We start from the raw sequence: 25102 nt of genomic DNA, 5'->3' as shown, positions 1-25102 counted from the left end.
GTTCGTGGTTTGACTACTAGTGCGCGTTTTTGTAGAACTAGTTCAGTCAAAGTCTTTACTAGTTCGGCTTTGCTTCTAGTAGAAGGATTTACTAGTTCAGTGCAAAATCAGCCTAACTAGTTAACTAGTTTAGTTTGGGACCACACTAGTTGACTAGTATGACAATATCTACTAGTTAACTAGTAAGGCTAAAAGGGCCTCCACTGGTTAACTAGTGGATGTTTTAGCTCTAGTTAACGTGTAAAACATTTTTGGCCTTACTAGTTGCACTAGTGCAACATTTCTCGCCTTACTAGTTGACTAATAAGGTCCAAAACATTGCATCAACAATATGGGTTTTTTTTGTTTTTTTTGCAACCCCTAGACAAATTCACCTCTAAATGCAGTTTACCTGATTGATTTCGATTTTAAACACCTAAAAAAAACATTTAATAATGTATTAATAACTGTTTAAAGTCACCATGAAATCAAAATTGTCCATTAATTTTTTATGTTAGCTAATTTGTGTGCAACTTTAGGCCCTCTAGCGGTTAAAAGACAAAACTGCACGTATTTTGCAGAAAAAAAACATTGGTTGTGCGATCGGCTATGCAAAACTGTGCGGAATATGACTACAATAGATAGATAGACTAATGTTTTACAATGAACTCTGTTATAACGCTCATTAGGGAATTTATCTGTACAATAAAATAGCTTACCTATTAAGAATTAAAACCGCCACCATCTCTGCATCGCTTTTACATTTCAAATCCCTCAGTTCTAGCTATGAAAAGCAAGACTATGTCAATATTTTATTAAAAGCATGTTCTGTTATATAGGCCTATGGCATACGCAGGAATATGAATACAACTTTAAAGGGATTTTGCGTATGGACACCTGATTATAAGACGATCAGGTAGCCATCGCTAGATAGGAAGTTAGACTAAATGAGGAAATTGTATTTTTACACTCTTAGCACAAAGGACAAAAGTTCAAGAAAACAGATCTTTAATAAAGACAAATCGAACACAAATTTAAACACGATGGCACAAAAAATAACGAGCTCTTAGAGCAAAGTCAGTCTTAAAGAGACACTGAAAAGAGAAAACAGCATCGATTTTTTTCAGTGCCATTATTGGTTCACAGATTAGTCTGTAATAACATGAAACACACTAACAACATTTACCAGCATTTACTGTCATTTTTCCCCAATCTGAACTTGAAGTTCTCTTATACAGCAATGTGTCTGTGGTGATTCACAGTACTTTATAAATCAGAGGTGTATGGCTTAATTATACTTAATAAGGTATGTTGCTTAGTGTCATGTGTATACTTATCCGAAATTAAAAGTATATGAAGAATATGAAATCCCTGATCCTCGTTTAAAGATGATCTTCCAACACAAGGCACTTTTGGAGTTGGAAGACACCACTTCTGAAATCTTATTTGAAGGTTCAGTTCCTAGAAATCTAAAGAACGTGACCGTAGCGAAACAATAAAGTGTAAAATCACAATGCCATAATGATCTATCATCCATGGTGTGTTCTTCTATGTACAGTTATTATTGCCCATATAAACGACAGTTTGTTTTAATTCCCTTTTTTCAATTGTTCATGTAACAATGTGTGTTCCAAGTTCAGAGAGAAAAAGTTTTATTAATGAAACCATTTAAGGTCCAAACTGTAAAAAAAAAAAAATAACAACAAAGAGCTAAATCAAGTCATTAGCATTGAACGGACTTAAGCATTTTTCTCTTTTTCTCAGTGGCCTTGAAGGGGACACGATGATGTCATCAGAGTCGTCCGAATCAGTGGTCTTTGGAAACGCAGCGGCTGGTTGCTGTTGGTGGATCTTCAGGTCTTCTTATTACCAACAAAACAAAATCGTATATGTCATTCATTACATTAAAGAGATGAATCACATATTATTCAAAAATATATTGGTGACATACACTACCATTCAAAAGGTCAGTAAGTCAAGGCTGCATTTATTTACATCGAAAAGAGTAACATTGTGAAATATTATTAAAATTTAAAATACCATTTTTATATTTGAAAATATTTGAAAATGTAATTTATTTTTGTGATGGCAAAGCTGAATTTTCAGCATCATAACTCCATTCTTCATCCTTCAGAAATATTTCATATGATCTTATTTAGTGTCTTTTATTATTATTTTTAAAGAAATCATAAAACATTTTTTCAGGAATTTGATGAATAGAACAGCATTTATTTGAAACAGAAATCTTTTGGAAAATTATTAACACCTTTAAAGCTACACTGTGTAACTCTTTTAGATTATTCTTAGCTAAAAACACTTAGTTCTTTCAAAAATATATGTGCTCGTTAATGTATATTTACTTCGTTCAAGTAATAAAGTATTCTCGTGAGTGTATAATATGCCATTGAAAATTCGTACAGGTAAGGGGTTCTAATGTCGGTCGCCATGTTGCCCCTCCATCTTGAAAGTACATTAGCCAAAGAGGGACATACCCGTTAATTCAAGCTTTGCCTTTCGCGTTTACGTTCGAGTTAACACTCATGGACGAGGTCGAACTGGAAGCCATGTTAATCTTGGACTACATTGGCCACCGTAGGAGTTAAAACGAAATCGCAATTGAGAGGAACAGAAACTAATATTCACTGGATGGTCATATACCTTTTCACCACTAGATGGGTGTAAAAAATCACACAGTGTAGCTTTAATGTCACTTTTAAACAATTAAATGCATCCTTGCTGAATAAAAGTATTAATTTCTTTAAAAAAATCTTACTGACCCACACTTTTGAACGGCAGTGTAATAGGAACGAGTTATATATTCTAACCTGGTATTGATCTCTTGTCATGTAGCTCATCATTATAAGCAGCAGGATTTAGTTTCTCTTTAGTTACACCTAAAAGAATATTATTAAAAAAAACAGTGGTTTTAAAGAGAGGTCAGTATAACAGATTTAAGGATGGCCAGGTTTATAACTTAACGTATTTATGGTTCATTAAACGTCTTATTGATCTTAGATTAACAAAGAAGAATACTAACATGAGGTCATATCAATCTCTTCAGTGAGAACCAAGCACATTATTAAAGCTCAATAATCACCTGAGGTTTGCGTTTTGTTCGTAAACATGGCCTGTGGGGAACCTGTAGTCAGTAGTGGAGGGGTGGAGAGATGCGGCTTTTTCTGATGAATGAAAGATTCAGACGGTGTCACTGTAGACGCCCTGCAAAGTCAAGTCAACGTATGTCTGTTAGGAGGCCAAACTGTTCTGACTGCATGGTGTAGTATACAGTCAATCCAAAATGTATTCAGACACCTTCAACATTTTTCACATTATCAGAGTTTATTCGCCATAGTGGTAAAAAAAAAATGGTAATAAAGTATGACGAGAGCTATCAAATCAGTTCTTCTGTTAGACTGTCTCACAAATGTCAGCAGTTACATTTAAAGGGGCTATATGTATTCTTTAGCAGCCTTTATCGGTGATGTTTCAGATTGCAACCAATTTTTACAAGGGCGCTCGTCTCCATCGTGGTACACGGCCACACTGAGACTTTCAACACACCGGAGAATAGGGCTGGGTATCGATTCACATTTCAATTTCGATTCGATTTCGATTCACAAGCTCTCAGTTCGATTCGATTTCGATTCTCGATTCAATTTTCGATTTCGATTCCTGATTTGATTCTCGATTCGACTATAATGAAGATGTAATGCAAATCCTATATTTATAAAAAAGAACAGTGGACATAAGTTTACTAGTGGTTAATTAATACAAGGAAATTAAGAGCCATAAACCTGTATATAAAACACTTTTTATTTTAGGTACACTAAATGCATACAGAGAATAAACAGGATTTTGATGCAATATGCAAAAAAAGTCAGAACAGTCGCACAGCTTGATCAAACAGTATCATGTTATTTTATGTTTAAGATAGATATAGATAAATAAATACATAAATATTTAGACTTTTTTTTTTTTTTTACATTGATCTTACCTAAATGGTAATGTAATTTTTTGTTTATTTTTGTTTTAAGAGTTTATGTATGGTAGCTTGATTTCAATCTTTGAATTAAATTGAAAAAAGTAGCACAAATAAATACAATAGAATAAAGACACAAATTAAGAGACATTTTGGGGTAGTTTTTTGGGTATGTCAGAAATACTACAGAAACTGAATAAAGTAATCCAATGTAAAATAACACTGGATAGTCTTTTTAGTCCAGACTGAATGAAATACAAAGGCTATTAATTCTGATTGCTTACAATTAATACTATATTCTGTTGTTATGACAACAGAATTAATGACTGACACAAATGGCTGCGTTCACTTTAAGAACTAGTTCGCGAATCCATTACTGTTTCATTAACTTTCTGTCACACACGTTTAATGCTAATTTAAGACATTACCGACTGTCTTTAGGAGGTTACTCACCAAGACCAGAGTTTTGACATAATGTCGCGTGTTTTAACTGTTAAAGTGATATAATCCAGGGATAAAACGTTTGTTTCTGGCGAGCTGTTTGTGAGGCAGATTTAGGCTGTAACGTTACTGTGCACGCAGTGAAAGACATCTTTGAGAGTGCGCGAGCACGGGATAGTTTAACATTGCTTGTAAAACTCAAAAAGACGTGAAAATGATAAACGTTAGTTACGATCATAGGTTGCGATGCAATGCTGGCCCGATTGTTAAGTGAATATTCCGTCATGCCCTGACTCCTAAACGCGTGTGTGTGTATCGACAGCTGCAGCGCTTGGCGCTTGCCTAGTGCAGAGAGACGAGAAGATGCAGCACCGCGTCCGCGAGCCCTTTATATGGAAAAAATCGATTCCGGCCGTTGAGAATCGATTTTGAATCGAACACATTTTAAAAAACGATTAATCGGAAAATCTATTTTTTTGCCCAGCCCTACCGGAGAAAGCATCACACAACATGCTGGAAACTCATGTAAACTCCCACTTAATTTTGTTCAGTCAAATTTTTATAAATGTATAAATATTTGGACATAATATGCAAAGTTTACTTTATTTTGCTATCCTCACTATAAATGCACTATAGTGTCCTGCACCCACTAGTAAAATAAAATATAAAACATTCTATTTGGTGTCAATCATTTTTGGTTTCACTGTATGAAGTATTTCAATGTAGTGAAGTAGTAATCTAAATCACCTGTCCATCCTCAGAGTGCTGCGTTTGAGATGAGCCCTAAAGACAGCCTGCAGCAGAGTCACTTCCTCTTCCTGTACAGCCTGAGTGTTAAAACCTGATTGGCTCTGAAATATATAGTCAAGAAGTTTAAAATTATAAATCAGTGGTCATATACCGATGCTGGAATCTTAAGTCTTTAAGTAAAAAACAAATGTTCGCTTCTGTCATGCTCATTTTGCAATCCGACTCATTTTCAGTCAGCTGGTGAAATGGCACAGCCTGGTTAAAACCAGACCATTCTCAGTTGTAATTGAGTTATGGTCTGCCAAAGCGTCACAGACAAATCATTTCCACAGGGGTGTCACCAATGGACGTCGCGGGTAGACATAAAACCAATCAGAGCAATGAAGGAGATAATGTATGCAGAGCGGCGGAGAAAAATCTCTGAGTGTTGTTCTTTGCTCAGTTTTTAACAAAAAGGAAACGTTCAAATCGCTTAAAAACAGACGTGATAGCTGATTTGAACGAGTGATGTTCGACGGCGGCATACATCTTTGTAATGTAGGCCACAAAATCTGCTTCAAAATCCCAGCGCTGTCGTCATCGTGTAACGCCTGCCCCAACGTTTCTGATTGGTGCCGCGATTTCGACAGATTGGAAATGGGATTGAATGAGCTCTTTGCCAGACTAACTTTCAGAGCAAATCTAAATTTGCCGGAAGTTGTCTGGGTTTTCCCAAGCTAGAAATGGTTGGGTTGGGTGACATTTTTAAGGGCAGCGCTATGAGGCAACTGGCTCGACAGTGGAAACGCAGCTTGATTTTGGCCTCAAGACTCGATGTCCGAGGCTATTGGCCCCACCCAACACACTGTTAGCCCTGGCTCGCACTGGCCCGACAGTGGAAAAGTGGCGTGTGTGCCACCTGGTACTGATGTGATTGCTAGCAGATTGCATGTAAAGGGCCTATCAGTCTATACCCTCTAAAATTTCATGACTGAACTATATATATATCTGTCAACAAACTGTGTACAATAAAACATCCCATCAAAAGAATTACCATGGCAACAAGGTCTGCTTGCCGAGGTCCATCTATCTGCCTCTGCCTGATTGCATGCCCTCTGAGACAGGATTGCAAGAGAACTAGATCCTAAGCAAAGGAGCATAAGAATAAAGGAAGAGATGAATAATCTGCATTCACTGTGGGAGTGCAGTTCATGTGGATGTGTTGTACCAACCCGTGTTCGGTGTGAGAGCCAGTGTGTCTGGATGATCTTAGCTGCTTTGTTCTTTTCCATTGACGCAACTGCTGATGACGACAATGGTTCTGTGAGTGTTAATGATAAAGAGCCGTTCCGAACCTATGAGATGAGAAAATATATGGACTGTGACGGTTTCATTTTTCAGAGTTGCCATCGTCATTGCCTTGAGTGAACTGTTTGTGTGTGTAGCTAATAAGTATTTTGAAAGTATTACCTGATTTGGATCCTGTACTAATCTGAGTTTTCTCTCCTCCTCTAATTTCTCTTTTAAACAGTTGATTTCTACAGTCAGTGCACCCATCTCCTGCCTGTAAATAAAAAAACCTGAAATCTAAACTGGCATTACATAATTTCTTAATACATTTCCTTGCTCATGATTCAAAGTTATTCTACAGAGATACAAATATAAAAACATAGAAATGTAATAACTTCCTATATCTTTAAAATGACATTTATTTCTGCACACGTAACCAAGGTGTTTCTCACAGAAAATAATGACAATATTCCAACAATAACCACAGTAAATAATTTCTCTAAACATCTCTAAAGGAGCACAAATGCTTGAAATTAGGGATGCACCGATATGAAAATTTTGTCCGATACCGATAATTCTTTATATTTGAAAGCCGATAACCGATATATCGGCTGATAAACTTAAATCCAAATTTTTATCTAATTTTTGAGAGCCTGATTACAAAAACAAAAGTCTCACAATTAAATCCATGTTCCAAGTGCACAATTATATGTTCTCATTATAGTGTTGTATAGCTGATATGATAGATTTGCGTTGCACATGTTGTCCCGAACCAGATTTTCATTTTTTGAAGAGATTTCAATCATATTTCAAGAAATTCAAAAACATAAACAGTTCTCAACAAGTTTCTCAACTGAAGGGAATAATACATTATTTATCGGCTTTAATATATAGGCCAAATTTTCTTACCAGGCCGATAACATTAAAAATGAACATATATCGGCCGATACCGATATGATACCGAGCATTAGAAATATAAATCAGGCTATAATAAATTTGCCTCACATAACAGTAAAATCACACATGATTCAATCTTGTGATAATTCAGTGTCTTCCAAAACACCACCAAAATATAGTTTTAATTCTTGATTCCTTCATTATGTTTATTTTACAAACCTGTGTGTTTGCATCAGTCTCTCATGCTCTCTAATTCGCTCCTTCAGTGCGTTTTCTACCTCTTTCAGACCGTCATCCTTCTCAGCAGACAACTGCTTTATCTCTTCACTGAAAAGACAAGACAAATACTTTCAATTAGAATTACTCTCAAATACGTTAAACATTTCAGAAATATAAATATAATAAACGGGAATTTTTTTTTTTTTTTACTATTTTTAACATTGATAATAATATAAAATTTTACTTGAGCACCAAATCAGCATATTAGAATGATTTTCGAAGGATCATGTGATACTGAAGACTGTAAGTAAAGTCTTTTTTTTTTTTTTGGTAATGACTTCTTAAAATATATTTTACATTTTAATAATATTTTACAATATCCCCTTTTTAATAAAACAAATGCACCATTGGTGAGCACAAGAGATTTCTTTCAAAAACAATAAAAAAATCTTACCAACCCCAATTTTGTTTGATGCTAGTGTGTGTGCTGTGAGTACACTCACTCTTTCTGGGTTAGTTTTTCCTGTAGTTTCTTTTTCTCTTCTGCTAGTTTCTTAAATACTGCCCTCAAATGCACATCATTCTCTGGAATCACAGACGGCTCCATCTCTATGTTGACAGAATCACTCTGATTGGCCGATTCTGACTCAGTGCCTTTCTCCACTGAGCTCTTCTGTGAGTCTGATGCTTTAGTAATATGAAGATTCTTCATCTGCTCGACTCTCTGAAAAAATGAGACAAACGACATTCACATGATGGACATGATCATTACTTTCTACAAGTAATGCTTAATTTATACACTGTACTGTGTATGTACTGTATATATACACATCCAAAGACTTATTTTAAATGCAAAGTTGATTTTCGTTCGCTCTAAACATTTTCTTATCTGCGAGATGAACGTTTCTCCGCAAAACTCATGCGATGCGAAATGCCCTTTTACTCGCTCGAAATGTGATTTTGCACGCGCAGAGTTGTGACCATAATCCAACCCCATAGCACGCCAGCTCATTGGCTACTGATACAGCAGAAAACAATCAACTGTGTCCTATACAGAATGATATGATTGCAAGTAATTTGAGTTAAGGAGCTATTAGCCTGCGCCAACTACAGTTTCATGACGAAAATTTGTATATATACCTTTTCAAGTTCCAGGATTCGTCGCACAAGTCTCTGTTTACTCCAATCCATATAACCTGTAAACATTAAAACATGACACATGAATTCAGCCCTGGGTGTGGGAATAATTTTAAATGAAAGAAAATGTTTTGTTTACATTTCAGCTTGTCATGCAAGGAGGAGAACAGTCCAGTCAACTAAACCAGTTAACAGACCAGCAAAGACCGGTTAAGCATCTTCAGCTTGCTTAAAGGGATACTCCACTTTTTTTGGAAATAGGCTCATTTTACCACTCCCCCAGAGTTAAACAGTTGAGTTTTACCGTTTTCAAATGTATTCAGACGATTTTATGATATTTCGAAGAATTTCAGTAACCAGACAGTTTCTGGTCTCATTGACTTCCATAGTATATATTTTTTTCCTACTATGGAAGTCAATGAGACCAGAAACTGTCTGGTTACTGATATTTTTCTAAATATCAAAAAATCGGCTGAATACATTCGAAAACGGTAAAACCCAACAGCTTAACTCTAGGGGAGTGGTAAAATGAGCCTATATTTCCAAAAAAAAGTGGAGTATCCCTTTAAGCCAGTATTGTTGTTCATATAAAACAATGTTTGGTATAATAGTGTTTCCAGTTCTACTGTTCATCTAAGTTAAGATGCGCCATTGTAAATGTAAGTACCCTTGGCACGGCAAACAGGGCTGTCCATCATGCTCATCTCTTCCTGTGTCAATTCTTTTTTGAGCTCTTGGTTCTCGTCCTCCAGTTGTTGAACAGTCTTTGTGAGTTTCAGAACTGTCGCACTAAGGGTCTTGTTCTGCCGCCTGATGTCTTTGCTCTCCATCTTATTACTAAAGAGAGTAAAAAAGAGTGAGAGACTTATACAAAACATGGAATCCAGAGGAACCATCAAATTATGCGTAAAATTAACAAAATGAACCAAGTTTGTACCTTCTCTCAGCTGATTCCAACAGTGTTCGCAATCTTTGAACCTAAGCATGAAAAATAAAGAATGTGTTACTAAAAAAAAAAACAGAAGTTAATATCTAGTGAAATACATTTAGTTTAAAATAAATAATATAGGCTACCTCCTCAAAGTAGGTTTCTACAGTGATCTTCATTTCCTGCATGTTGGTAGTTTTGAGGTCACTCTGAAGCTGACTGTGATGGCAAATACACAATTCATCAGTTTAGGTACAGTACAACATAAACTAGAGACTGCAATGTATTGGACACCAGTATAAGTCAACATAATATTTTAAATACTGAGTGAAAATTTAAATGGAAAATTCAAGAGTTTCAGCTAAAAACTGAAAACTTTTCAGGCGTTTATGCCGCATTTACACAAGAAATGCGTTTTAGGGGCGTAAAAACACAAACTTTTGTATCAAAGTGCACGTTTTTGAAAACGATACTGTTTTCTGATTCGATTAGCCTACAACTCTCATGTTGAAGTTCTGTTAAGTTCATTCATACTGTTTTGATTCACCATAACCTGATTAATTGCATGATTGTATAATACACATGATTTGGCATCAGACCTCAAGGCATTCTCTTTTTCTTTGCACTGCTGCTCCAATCGTAAAATCCTATGTTTCAGTCCATTAATGATCTGGTATGATTAAAAAGAGAGAAATACAATTTTTATTTTATATCATTCATCAAATTAAGAAATGAGATTGTTTTTATAATGGCATACTCACCGATCTAGGATCGGCCTTCCTGTCCACAAAACCCCTTGCATAATCTGGGTCCTATATGATCAACGCAAAAATAATTATTTAAAAATAATTATAAATTACACATATATTAAAATGTAATTTTATTCCTGTGATGTCAAAGCTGAATTTTCAGCATCATTACTTCAGTTTTCATTGTCAAAAGATCCTTCAGAAATCATGTTGATTTGCAGCTCAAGTAACAATTCTTATTATTATGGTAAAAATAATTTTTTTCAGGAATCTTTCATGAACAGCATTTACTTTAAACAGATTTTTCTTTTTTTTTTTAACAATAAAAGTCTTTACTTTCACTTTTGATCAATTAAATCCCATTTTGATGAATAAAGTATTATTTTCTAAAAATTAAATTAAAAAATGTACTGTAGTATTTAAAAAATCTGATCCTGTACTGTATGTCTGGCAGTTATCTGCTCTGTAAATAATGTTAATATTATAATATAAATCAGTTTGAAAGAATAATGGCAGTTGCAGTTACGCATATGGTGTAAAGCTACTAATTTACACGATAAAAGGGGATGTTAACACTTATATAAACTATTGAAGCTCATCTCTGCAACTGGATTTACTGACAAATGCTCATCACCTTCGCTGGATCCAGCAGCTGTTCGATTTGTCTGTCTTTCTTCGTGTTGTCTTCTTCAAGACGGCGGAGCTTGGCTTTCATCTTGTCGGATTCAGACTTTAGGGACTGGATGGTCTGAGAAAAGGGAGAGAAAATATGTGTGTACATGCAATTTCAGTGTTCACTTCTACTTTATAGATAGCAACATTCTAGGCTTTTGATTGGAAATCAAATTACGCAGTACTGAAATAAGTGGAAATAATACACCATCCAGGAACATTTGGCATGCTATTTTTAACAAACTATGATTTGGGACACACTAATCCTAACCACTAATCCCTGGTGTACATACAGGAATGATAGTATTGAGAGTTTACATAAATCCCAATTCGATGAAAACATGCCATCTGATGTAATCAAAATTCTAAATACATATCCTGAAAAACACTTGCAGTATTACGTCAGCGAGCGAGTGTGCGAGAGGTGAGCATCACCTTTTTCAGATCAATTATTTCCTCATACATTTCTTCCTTTTCTTTATAGACTGGGGTCCCTGGAACATAACCTGATAGAGAATTGTACAAATAACTTGGTGACAAAATTAGAAAAATAAAACCTGTTATATGAACAATTTAAGGTTGATATATTTAGTTGTATCTCACCGTTAGATGGAGACCGGGAATATTTGGGCTTTTTCATTTCAAAAGCCTCCTTCAAGTATTCAGGTGTGCTGGACATGGAAATGCTGGTTTGTGTGACACTGTAATCTGCTCCTTTTGGAGACTTCCCTGAAATAAACAAAATGTAACCCTGTAAAGCCTGATGGTAACACTTTAGTTTAGTGTCCAATTCTCAATATTAATTAGTTTCTACTAGGATTTTGGCTGTTTGCTAGAACTTAATAAAGCACATATTACAATACAATGAAGATGTAAACATAAAAGTTCCTTTAAAAGCATTTTAACAAGATTTTTCCTATGAAAAATACCATTTGATGTATGGACTATCAAGTTGCTTGCTTCAGTCCAGTAAATGTTGAAATATAAAAATCTTAAAATATTACTAACAATATTAAAAAAATAAATAAAATGACTTTATACAAACCAGCAACTATTTTACAGCAAAAAGACATTTTTAGAATTATACTAAAAGGACTTTTACTTTCTAAAAAGGTATATGCTATTAATCAGAGGGCAGAAATGTAGAAATTTGAGCAAAATCTCATTCATGTTAATTTAGAGGCCTTAGAGATAAATGCATCAATATGAAACAATATGGTTTATCGTTAAATATATTTGCATGTATTTCAAATGCATAGCTATGATAGAGCACAAAGGCTTTGAATGTGATTTATGTGATGATAATCTGTTTTGTCTAGTTTTCCAGAAAAGGTTTGAACATATTTAAAACAAGTTACATTTATCTGAGAAGCAAAATTACATTTTTATGTTGAGGCACAGATGTGAACTTCGGTTAGTTCTTAAAAATCGTATTTTTTGGTGGAAGAAACATAAGGTTACACTTTATTTTAAGGTGTCTTTGTTACACTAATTATACATTTAAGTACTGAGAAGTATTAAGTAACTACATGTATTAGGGTTTAGGATTAGAGTAATTAGGCATAATTTAGTTATTACTAAAGTAACTACATGACAATGACACTGAAAAATAAAGTGTTACCAAACATTAAATGCAGAGTTATTTAAAAATAGTAACAGACCTGGTCCATCATTCTGTAAGTGGAGCCAGACGTCCCTGGGTGTCCCAGCCGGATGGGTTTTACAGTTTTGGAGCAGAGTCCCTTTCACCGTCCTCCATGATGTTACTGGAGTTTTCTTCAAATTCAAGTTTGCACTGTTCAGGTATGGTGACTCTTTATTTAAATAAAAATATTTATTATTTTAAAGGCATATTTGCAGTGTACAGTAGATGCATTAAGTAATCACAATGAAACAAGCTAATGTCCCATTTCGATAGTCACTTTAGACGTTCTACTAATTATAAGTAACTTCTCAACTACATGTCAAGTAACTCTCATTAGAGTATTAGTATATTATCGTAGACTGTCAGTAGACTGTTAGGTTATGGTTAGGTGTTAAGCTTTGGGTTAGGAGAATAAGTTTACTTGTAGTCGCCAAGTTACTTATAGTCAGTTGAATGTCTGTTGGGGGACCAATATAATAAAGTGTTGAAGATATTTAGCTGATAGTCAACTAATACTAGTTGACATGTAGTTGAAAAGTTACTTATAGTTAGTAGAATGTCTAAAGTGGACTATCGAAATAAAGTGTTACCTCACATTTTTACAATACTGTGTTGATGTGCAGAAAAAGGTGGTGGCATTTGTGTGGCAGTCTTAAACTTACTAGGAGAAGGAGGCGGTCTGCCTGAAACTTTCTTTTTTCTTGACTTCTGGAAAGAAATCCAACAGTCAGACACATAAGTGTGATACCATATAGTGTGCCGAAGTTACGATATCACTCTGTAGGCCAAAATGCAGAAGTGAGTTTTAGCACTACAGGTTCCCTCGCTCTAAAGTCTATGGGAGCTTTTGCTAAATCACCTGAAATAAGGTTTGTGGTGAACAAAGCCTCTAAATATTTTCAGTTTTCATCCATGTCATAGAACACACAGTTATAACCTGCTTGTGGTTTTTTAAACTTTATTGTGTCTGCTTGTGTTTTTAAAAATCTTTATAAAGGCTTCAAAATGTATAAATTTTGGATTAACTTAAAACGTGTAAGGGTCACAACTCTTTGTTAAACACAGATCTTATTTGCGATTTTACAAAAGTCTATGGACAAAATGCATAGCTTTTCGACCGAGGGAACCCATGCGCCAACTTTCACATTTGACTTCATTTCCCAGCATTCTGTCTGTCACTATCCTGTTAGACCCTGGCTGTTCTGTGTTAGTTGTCGAGTCCTTCTCTACGTTAGATGTCACTTCATTCTGGAGGTCTGTCTTGTTTTGTTTCTTGTTTCGGATTGCTGTTACCTGGATTTTGACCTTTTGCCTGCCTTGATTTACCCTCACAGATCACCCTTATAAACTGCACTTGGACTTTCATATTTTGTGTCAAGTCAAGTGAAGTCACATTTATTTATATAGCGCTTTTCACAATACAGATTGTATCAAAGCAGCTTCACACTGATAATGTATGTATAATTGTGTGTGTGTCGTGACACGTAATCAAAATCGACAATTCTTGTTTTTAATGAAATATTGCTGTATTTTTTTTATAAATGATTGATCCATGCACATTATTATTATTATAATTATTTACTCATGTCCAATCGTAATCTTTCCATCCCTCTCGCAGCAACGAATCTTATCTTCTCTGTGATGACGTTTTTACTTGCGCGAGGGCGGGGCAAACTGTCACTCACACGGGACCGACCAATAGTAAACATTACGATTCACCCCCACTTAGTTTACCAAGTTATATGAATATTAAAAGTGTCTATAGGAAAAGAAAGAAATATTGAGCTTTTTATGTATATTTATTTAGTTTTTTTTTTCTTCTTCCCCTTTATTTGTGTTATCCCTGTTTATTTGTTTGAACTTGTTTCAATATATGTGATATCTGTCATGTGAAGCATTCCTGTTATATACCGTATTTTGTATTTGGATATATTTCTCAAAAAAAAAAAAAAACACGATTCAATCAATTCTCGATGGAGACAAAATCAAGTAGGCTATTCTTCAAGTAGGCAAATTTGTCTTTAAAGACTATCTCACCTTTTCAGTGTCAGACACATAGCTGCTACAGAGACTGTCCTCTGCCTTAAAAAAACATTTAAATAGACATGAAACATTAATAAAAAAAATACATATGCATATTAATATGAAACAGCCTACTATCGATACTCTACCACGACATGTTCACATGGTACCAGTAAGTTATTATAGCGTGGTATCCCCAATAGTGCATCTCCAAAACACATAGCCTATCCATGATACTTTTTACTATTGTTACAGTCCACGAGATCTACGAATTAAGCATCATGAATTGTTACTTACCAGATCCTCCACCTCCTCTTCTGTGACAAGTTCTCCAGCTACAGACATTATATAGCCTGTGATGGCCTGTTATTTAATCATCACCTTATACAAACAACAGGAGGACCATAACCCTTTCTCATACAGTATGATCTATGGAGGAACGACCTGTAATGTCCGAGTTTTATGATGCATCAGGAAATCATATTTTTCTAATTTCAAAGATGTGTAAATCCTAATATAAAACAGCATAAACGAACAGTGAAGTGTTTAGGGGCTGCTAAGAAGTTACCAAGATGCAGCTGTTTCCTGATGTCGCCGTTAAGAAAAGCAACAGATTTAACGCAAGCTACAGATTTAACGCAATCATGTTGCACAGCGTCGTTTCGCGTCTCTCTTCGCTGTACGGAGTCTACGGATGTAATGTGCACTGCATTATTGTCGTCTAGCAACCGAAAATGTTTAACATGACAATAAACAGCAAACCAAACGTGTTCATGTGCGTCAGCACTGCGCAGTACATGCGCACACTGTGTGTGAACGGTCGCCTGTTTGAAATACAGCTTCAAAATAATATGGGATTTCATTTTGTTCTTTCCATAATTCATTCTTGTTTGTTAATCCCCCAATCACTCTTTATATGTTACATATGTAGCCTATGTGTAGCCTATGCATGCGCACATGTGTCTACCGCGTATATGTGTGTATCCTATTTATGTATAACGTTATGTAAAGGGTTAGGGCTGTAGCCTATGTGTTTATTTTGATGTTGGTTTAGATCTTCAATGTAATTGCTTATATTAGAAGTAGAAACATGCTGGGCTTTATGTGTCACTAATGTAAAAAAAAAAAAAAAAAAAAAAAAAAAAAAAAGCTACTTGAAAACTGTATTTATAGGTACAACATAGTTTATCAAATAGAAAGTGAGATGCATGAAAATGACTGTCATTAAAGGGTTTGTTCACCCAAAAATGAAAATCACCCAAAAATACTGACAGAATTTTCATTTTTGGGTGAACTAACCCTTTAAAATAATGTTAGAGAAACCGGAAACAGTGAACAACTGCAGTTCTACAGTGGACATAATCCTGCACTACTGCTATCATTTAATATTTACTGTAACTGTGGGGTAAAAACAGTTATATACTATCACATCACATTACCCACACGTGATAATAGACATCTCATAGATGGATTTGGTTTGGGGATTACATGTGTGTATAAAAAGCCACCTGTTTCTCTCCAATAATTTAAAATTAAAGGTTAATCTTTCAATGAAATGGAAACAGAGGTATATGAATGTGTGTGTAACATGAGACAAACTCTCTGCTTGTCTATAGTTATCAAGCAGCTCTGTTGCAAGGCTTTACAAAAAAACTAAATCTTTTGCCTGCTGCCACTATCATTATTATAACCCAGTTACATAAGCTTTAATTCCAGATTGCCTTCCAAGAGGCTGTGATGTTTTTTTTAAAGAACTCCTATCCTCTTAAGATGATTAATGGTAATATGTATGTGTTGAGGGATGCGGAGGGAGAGAGAGAGAGAGAGAGAGAGAGGGAGGACGGGAGGGAGGGAGGGAGAGAAAAGACTGTCATCTGATCTGTTGGTGTTATTGGTCTTTACAGTCAGTCAGGCATTAAGCGTGAAGAGGGCAGTCGAGGTGCAAACGAAAGTCTCTTGGGGATTGCAAAGCGAAGCCAACTTCATACACATCAGCAATCTGGTAAGATATGAGGAGACAATCTTAAAGGAATAGTTCACTTTAAAATGAAAATTGTGTAGTAAATGATGGCAGAATTTTCATGTTATGTGAGACAATTTCACTCAAAAGCTTTTCATGAGAGCCTGTGTATTTGATGAAGAAATTGTGCATTCATGTCTACAAAAACTACTAAAGATAAAGTATTAGACGTGTATTTTAAACGATATTGCTTATGTTTCGTTGCGTACACTTTTTAAATCAAAAGTGCAAAGACCTATATTTATAGTTCAAGGCATGTATTGATTTCATTGGTGTGAATGGTCAAGAGAAGTGACATAGCCTGCCTTTTTGTATTATATGACAGTGTTTAAAACAATGTTAATGTGTTTTGTCATATGTCATGTAGCTATGTGTGAATTATAATTGCAAGATCTCATGTTTATTTCACAGACCAGTGCATTGCTCTCTAGGATCACCTGAAATCACCTTTTGCCCCAGTGTTAAGGTAACAAATCCTATTTTTACAAAGAGCTTACCTAAGAACACACTGAGACATACAGTATGAGACGGACAGACAGCATTAGGAGATTGTGTTTGTGTTTAAGATACCTACTGTATGTTGAAACACATAAATAATTAGGCATAATTAAAACAAAACCATAACTCATGCATTTACGTACATTATGCCTCATTAATATAAACCACCCCGCTGTTATTTACATGAAAAATAGTCATGGATACTCGTTTGAAGCATAGCTTGTGTTATCTGATGTGAAATAGGTCACTTTGTTCTACAGAGGATTAAAACGCTTCACTTAAACCATATTCGGATGAATCTAGATCAATCACCATATTCCCAGTTTTTAGTAATTTGCATGAGTGTTATATAATACAAAATGGATATTGAATTTTCAGTTAATCAGCCACAGTTATTTCCAATGCGAAATCATCCTTATCTATCTACAGAGAAAAATAACATCAAACACACAGTAAAAACTATAATATTGTGACATATCGGTACTATTTAAAATAGGCTACCTGATTTCTATTTTAATCTATAATGTAATTTTTTCCAAAGATGAATTTTCAGCATCATTACTCTACTCAGTGTCACATGATCCTTTAGAAATCATTCTAATATGATGATTTGGTGCAACATTTGTTATTATTGCTGCTTAATATTTTTGTGGAAAACATGATACATTTTATTTCAGGATTTTTTTTAGATGAACTTAGTTTATTAAATGATGTATATTGTTTATTTGTTAGTTCATGTTAAATACTGTTGTTAAATGATGTTGACAAATGAAACCTTATTGTAAAGTGTGACTAAAATTAGCAATCTTTTGTAATATTATAAATGTCTTCACTGTCATTTTTGATCAATTTAATTCATCCTTGCTGAATAAAAGTATTCATTTAATTAACTGAAAAAAACATAAACAAACATATTAAAAACAAAAAACATTAGTGTTTTGTGTAAGTTAACATGTTGTTGGGCTAAAAAAAGCATGCCAAAAAGGCAAATCTGGGTTGAACAATATGAACCTCAAGAAATTATGCCATTCAAATTTTCTACAGAGCTTTTCAACAATTTTACCCTCCTGGAAGTCACTACATAACCTGGACACTGTTAATTGGACCTTTGGTGCATTTGTTGTCAGGTGCAAAGAAAATGCATCTGGGCCAACAAAGCGCCCTGGTGGATGGGCTGTCGCTAAAAGAGTTGGGGGACAGTGTGCTGGTGGAGATAGAGCCCCAAAGGAAAGGACTGTCCTTCCTCAAACATGTGGAGTACCGTATTGTTAGCAAGGTAAACTTAACTTTCTATATAGGCCTAGACACACACATACACGCAGAGCTGCACAATTCTGGATAAATTCAGTAACGACTTTTTTTTAAAAATAGAGATCACAATTCTCCTTCTGATAAAATGTTAATTGCTGCTAAAATTCAAAAAAATATTTAGTGAATTTGAATTAATCAATTGTTTATTTATAAAAATCCTTTTTAGGAATAAGATCACGTGGGTGTTTTAACAAATTATTATCATGCAGCATAACACACACACATTTGGCCTATCCCTAAACAATATTAAACTATTCCATCTCTTTTACATAGTGTTTTCAGATCCCTGTTCAACGCAGATACAAGGATTTTGAGATGTTCCACGGTCTGCTGCTGCAAAAGTTCATCTACAGGATGGTCCCGTCTCTGCCCCCAAAGCGTATCCTTAAAGGAGGTGAGATTTCAACTAACAGTCCTCAAATGTGTGTGCTGCTCCTATTATGCCACTAAAACTCTCTATTTTTTCAATCTCTCAGTTTTGAACTCAGTATCAGACCAAGAGTTTAACGATAGTCGCCGCCGTGGTCTACAAAGGTTCATGACCTTGGTGATCAGACATCCAGTTCTAGTAGGAGATGAGTTGGTCAACATCTTTCTGTCAGCAAGCAGCGCAGTAAGTCTTGCAAACCAGCAGATGGCAGTATAGCTAATTAATCTATTCAGGAGGAATAGTTTGATGAAATATTTGTTTGATAAAAAAAAAAGTTTGATAAAAAAAAAACTTGTTTATCAGGTTTCGTCCTTTTTTATGTTACAGGATGTTCTAAACAAGATGCGTGATGCATATAAAAAGACAGGGGACGAGTTTCTGACCTCCCAAATAGCGTTGCATGGCAAGGTGGGTAAAAAAATAATAACAAAGACATGAAATAAAAATTGATATTCCATGTAAAAACAAAGTTTAACGTTTTTAGTTGAAGACGGTGTCGTGTAAAAAGTTCAAATTCGATCTGGGCCACATCTGGCACATGTTGATTCAACGTTTACGGACACTGTGTTGTCTGGGACATTTTGTTTGCAAAAAAACAATGTGTAGCACAGTAACTTACTTCTATAAAGCGAAATTAACAGACAAAATGAATATTGTAATTTTTAAGGTGAACCTACCCGAGGGCATGCAGAGCCAGGCTGCTGCTAATCGAGAGGTCATTGCAAGTATCCACAGCAGTTTTAATAAACTCAGAGATGTGGCTGAGCGGATAGCTCAGCGCTCGAGAGAAAACTCAACGGATCTGCTCATGTTTGGAAAAGACCTGAGGTGAACCATTTCATCATTATCCATCCATCCATCTTTCTAATTTGAATAGAAATATATAAAAAGAATGTTTATAATCAAGATATTGAATAGAGATAGAATATAAGAATATCATAAAATGTATGTAGCTAAATTGTACAACTTGATATCAATGTTATTTAATATAATCTTAAAAAGTATTAATTTTTCTATCATTGTTTAGATCATTTAATTTTTTGTGGAAGAGCATGGTGTGGTTTCTAACACTTATAGAATGATAAATATTAAATAATTATGATGTTATTTTAGTATCATTAATCTAATATTATTTTATTATAATTTTTTTTAAATACAGGTTAAATCAAATTAAAATAAGTAATTTTGCTCTGGCAACTAGTAGTAATAAAAAAAGTTTAAAATTTTTACAGTTTATTTTATTTCAATTAAGGTTTTTTTATTTTATTTCAAGTAATGGAAATGTCATTAATGTTTTTAGTTTTTTTTAAAAGATAATAACCCCGATAAGTTAGTCATTTCTGTGGACAAGTCAGAGGTTATCACTTGATTCTTCAACAGTGAACTGGGCTCGGACACACCAGACCTGCCAGTGAACGCTACAATGAGCAAAGCATGGAAAACACAGAGGAAGTCACTCGGAGAGCTGTCAGGAGAATTCGGTCTTCTCGCAGACAAAGCTGCACACCAGGTATTTAAACAGATCACAAACAACACTACAAAATCCCTGATCTGCACTGAACAAAAGTGTTATTATAATATACACACACAATATTTTGACTCTCGCTACAGTTTCTTCAGTTTGCTTTGGTTGAATAGAAATTAAACAGAATATTTCCAACCCCTTTTAATACTCAAGGGCAGCAGAGAAGAGGATGAAGTGGTGGAGAAACTGAACCTTCTCCTCGAACTGCTGCAGTCGTATAAAGTGAGTTTTTTCTGTAGAAATATTTTCATATCAATTTGTACTACAAAATAGTACAGATGGTAATCGATAATTAAAGTAATCGGTAATTAAAGTAATCGATATCTGTGAAAGGATGGTCATTTTACACTTAAAACAATTCAACTATAACGGCATTCCCATGTTAATATATTTGTGTGTGTGTGTATAGGACTTGTGTGATCGGCATGACAGCGGTGTGTTATTAGAGCATCAGAGAGCATTTGAAAAGCGCAGCGGGCCTGTGGCTACACACTTAAAGTACCAGAGCAACATTGAGCAGTCTCGACTCACACAGGTAACACCAACACACCAACATACAAACTACTTAACCAAACTGAATTGCATTGTTCACAGGAAAAACATTATTCAGCAGGGTTCACTCATTTACAGCCTGGAAATATAAGGAGAAAATAAAATGGAATAGAAATGTCTATTTTAAATATCCATTTTAAATATGAATGTGCACATACAGTGAAACTTACAATCCATAATGATGTCTGACTGACGAGCAAATTGTTCGTCTTGGTCCTTGTTGGATCTTTAGAACGTATCACTCAAAACGGCTCATGAATCAGTCCAAAAGATTCATTAGGGGGGATTCACACACAACAAATTTAGCTTTTTTGCAAGAAAAAAAGGCAGCGGAATGGAAAAAAGCAAGCTATAAATATGTATGTTTAAAAAGTACAACTCCTTGAACGATGGACAAAATCAAGTCCCATTCAACTTTTTTTTTTTTTTTTATTATTACTATATTACAGGCAATAATATCCTGGGTAATATTATTATATGTAATCTAGATTATATAATCAGATTCCAAAAATTAAATGTAATTAGATTGTTATTTTTTAAAATACTCAGAAACTTAATATTTACAAAATGGTAGGATGACTGTCCCTAATCCTTCTCCTTTTTATCTTTTACATTTTTTCTTTCTCAAAATGTTTTTAAAATTGTTCACACAGACCCGCCACTAGTCACAAGACTATAACATGGAAAATCGAGAGGCCGCTCAGTACAAACAAGTCAAATATTTAAAAGAGTTTTTAGTTCGTGTTTCATTTTCTAATTATTTCTTATAATTTAACTGATATTGCTTAGATTTTAGACACAATTTTTCCAATTGCTTTATCCAATTTTGCTCTGCCAATGAAAAAAAGATCAAACAAAGCCAAAGCAGGATCAACTGAGGCCCTTTCCCAAATCTACCCAGGAATCCTTGCCAAATGCCAATCAGAAAACGGATGGGAGGAAATTTCACTAACAGACTGTAAACATGGCTTAGAAGAGAATATTTAAGAGTATCATTATGGGTTTTATGACATAGACGTACATTTTACCAGTTGTTACTTACAGTTTATACAAACATATCGACCAGTGGTTGATATCTTAAACGTAATAATAGCGTATTAAATAATTATGATTAATTACATAAATAGAACCGAATGTCATGGCTTTAATGAGTCATATAAACATACATACATACATACATACATACATACATCTTCTTCCGCTCATCCGGGGCCGGGTCGCGGGGGCAGCAGTCTAAGCAGAGATGCCCAGACTTCCCTCTCCCTAGACACTTCCTCCAGCTCTTCTGGGGGGATACCGAGGCGTTCCCAGGCCAGCCGGGAGACATAGTCTCTCCAGCGTGTCCTAGGTCTTCCCCGGGGCCTCCGCCCAGTGGGACGTGCCCGGAACACCTCCCCAGGAAGGCGTCCAGGAGGCATCCGGAACAGATGCCCGAGCCACCTCAGCTGACCCCTCTCGATGTGGAGGAGCAGCGGCTCTACTCTGAGCTCCTCCCGAGTGACCGAGCTTCTCACCCTATCTCTAAGGGATCGCCCAACCACCCTGCGGAGAAAGCTCATTTCAGCCGCCTGTATCCGGGATCTTGTCCTTTCGGTCATGACCCAAAGCTCATGACCATAGGTGAGAGTAGGAACGTAGATTGACTGGTAAATCGAGAGCTTTGCCGTCTGTCAATCTCCCGTTCCATCCTTCCCTCACTCGTGAACAAAACCCCAAGATACTTAAACTCCTCCACTTGAGGAAGGATCTCTCCACCAACCTGAAGTGGGCAAGCCACCCTTTTCCGGCTGAGGACCATGGCCTCGGATTTGGAGGTGCTTATTTTCATCCCATATATACATAGTTCATCATATAAACATAGTTTGAAAATTTAAACCTATACATTTTTCTTAAACTTATTTACATTTTGTATTAAAATTGAACATTATGTGCTATTATGTACAACTGTATTTATAATTTACATAACCATGACATCTATTCTAATGCCCAGGTGGCATATACAATTATCGAACTGTAAAAGCAGGCTTTGTAGTTCACATGGACATAAGAATTTTTTTTAATGATATTTGTGATATTTTTCTAATAAAGGGACTGATGAGATGACATTTTAAGTTTATTCAGCTCTGAATGGAGAGGGATAAGGCTTTCACAGGCATGAGGAAGGAGTTCCTGTTTCTGGCTCGACGACCGAAATACCTCTCACTGCACCCTCGCGGACTCACGCTAAGGGCACTATAGGTCTGCGCTACATAACATGACGTCACCGAAGTGTGGACTCTGAGTAAGTCCACAAGTAGGGAATGTGCCATTTAGGACAGGGCCTTTAGCATTGAGCAACCAGTAGTGAATCATCGAACGAAACGAGTGAATCATTGAACGAAACATTCACTTTGTTGCCTGGTCGCATAACAATGTAACCTGCAGAAAAAATCCACAGCACTGACAGGTGAACTAAATACTATAATTCTGTCTTCCTACAGCAGGAAAACACGATTATCACCATGGAGATGAGGAGTTATTTCTCCCTTTTGTGTCTACATCAAGAAACCCAGATGGTCTTCACCCATTTGCCCCTTGTAACTTCAATACTGGGGACATTTGTCCACTCACAATTACAAGGGCACAAAGAGGTACATTTCCAATAACACAACAACTCTATTACTTCAACTGATACACTATTTACACTGTGTGAACTGTGCATTTTCATTCCTCAGATGGGTGATGTGTGGGGTGAACTTCATCCGAAACTGAAGGATCTGTTTGAGAGCATTAATCAACCCTCGTCTCGCTCCTCTTCTCAAACACACCCCTCCAGAGGACAGAACACCTGCGCTGTCATTGGCCCTGCATAGCCAGGACAGGACAGTAAATATGAGGGAAACTCCCAGCCTTTTCTCGAAACCCAAGAACTCAGTATACTTCTTCATGCAATATGTTTCCTTTCTCGTCCTGACTGTACATACTTTAACACTTCTCTTTATTACTTTTCCTAATATGTAAATACATAAAACACAGTGGCCCTAAAACATATTTGAACACTTAAGGTCACATAAAAATGTAATTAGAGACAAAATATCAAACTCTATGCTAACCAAATGTGCAGTCAAAACTAACTTCATTTTTGTTAACCACTTTTAACTGTAAAAACAAAAAAATAGGTCATGACACCCAGATGTTTTTACATTTTTTAAGATGAAAAAAATAATTTAAGCAATTTCAACTTTTTAAAGTTATGAGATTCAACTCTTTTTTTATGGAAATATAATTTTTAAGTTGAAAGGACATCCAATTCGTTTATATAAAAATGTAAGGCAGCAACTGAACTTAAAGCTACACTGTGTATCTCTTTTAGCTTATTCTTATCTAAAAACACTTAGTTCTTTCAAAAATATATGTGCTCATTAATGTATATTTACTTCGTTCAAGTAATAAAGTATTCTCGTGAGTGTATAATATGCCATTGAAAATACATACGGGTAAGGGGATCTAATGTCGGTCGCCATGTTGCCCCTCCATCTTGAAAGTACATTAGCCAAAGAGGGACATACCCGTTAATTCAAGCTTTGCCTTTCGCGTTTATGTTTGTTTTGTTACGTTTGCCATGTTAATCTTGGACTACATTGGCCACCGTAGGAGTTAAAACGAAATCGGAATTGAGAGGAACAGAAACTAATATTCACTGGATGGTCATATACCATTTCACCGCTAGATGGGGGTAAAAACCACAGTGTAGCTTTAAGTTTTTAAGCTGAATTGGTGAATTTGTTTTACTTTTGTTATCTGAATGAATGTTGAACATTTTTAATTGCGCCTTAAGTATACAAATACTTTTTGAGGCCACTATATATTCAGAGAATATAGAAAATATTTATTTTAAAAAATTAAAGTTGAAAAATATCCATTGAGACTAACATGATGATGTCTTCACTTTTGACTTTTTCATTTAATTCCCAATTTCCCTTTTTCTTTTAATACTTATTGTTTGATGCATCACGGGGTTACATATTCAAATAAATAACCCCACATCTTCCAAAACCTGCTCATCTCATATTTTCTTCAGGTAACCCAAAATAATATTT

General features: G+C 35.3%; 2 protein-coding genes across 6 annotated transcripts; one reads left to right on the top strand and one right to left on the bottom strand.

The window, feature by feature from the left end:
* Window positions 1-970: 970 nt before the first annotated feature.
* Window positions 971-15539, bottom strand: iqce (IQ motif containing E). 5 transcript variants are annotated; one of them, XM_039670171.2, is made up of 23 exons: window positions 15256-15501; window positions 14985-15131; window positions 14703-14747; window positions 13328-13373; window positions 12682-12834; window positions 11624-11749; window positions 11456-11526; window positions 10983-11096; window positions 10361-10411; window positions 10199-10269; window positions 9746-9818; window positions 9609-9649; window positions 9339-9508; window positions 8675-8730; window positions 8038-8258; window positions 7535-7642; window positions 6599-6692; window positions 6361-6483; window positions 6183-6272; window positions 5147-5250; window positions 3077-3198; window positions 2805-2873; window positions 971-1841 (listed from the first exon to the last, which is right to left on the bottom strand). In XM_039670171.2, exons 2-23 carry the CDS (start codon window positions 15030-15032, stop codon window positions 1690-1692), a joined length of 2148 nt encoding a protein of 715 aa, XP_039526105.2. In that variant the 5' UTR covers window positions 15033-15131; window positions 15256-15501; the 3' UTR covers window positions 971-1689. The 5 variants fall into 5 exon arrangements, with proteins under 5 accessions (XP_039526105.2, XP_039526106.2, XP_039526107.2 ...); XM_039670172.2 differs by having other exon boundaries at window positions 971-1838; window positions 14985-15539; XM_039670173.2 differs by having other exon boundaries at window positions 13328-13370; window positions 14985-15520.
* Window positions 15540-16533: 994 nt separating this feature from the next.
* On the top strand, window positions 16534-25102 carry snx8b (sorting nexin 8b). The gene is made up of 12 exons (XM_039670120.2): window positions 16534-16689; window positions 17119-17173; window positions 18333-18481; window positions 18790-18910; window positions 18993-19129; window positions 19274-19354; window positions 19614-19774; window positions 20327-20456; window positions 20625-20693; window positions 20881-21006; window positions 23504-23653; window positions 23738-25102. The coding sequence occupies exons 3-12, from the start codon at window positions 18344-18346 to the stop codon at window positions 23873-23875; spliced, it is 1251 nt and encodes a 416-aa protein (XP_039526054.2). The 5' UTR covers window positions 16534-16689; window positions 17119-17173; window positions 18333-18343; the 3' UTR covers window positions 23876-25102.

Source organism: Pimephales promelas, chromosome 6 (assembly GCF_988280905.1).
Source record: "Pimephales promelas chromosome 6, fPimPro1.hap1.1, whole genome shotgun sequence".
Classification (NCBI taxonomy): domain Eukaryota; kingdom Metazoa; phylum Chordata; class Actinopteri; order Cypriniformes; family Leuciscidae; genus Pimephales; species Pimephales promelas.
Note: the sequence above shows the minus strand (reverse complement) of the source record. Positions and strands in the feature narration are given on the sequence as shown.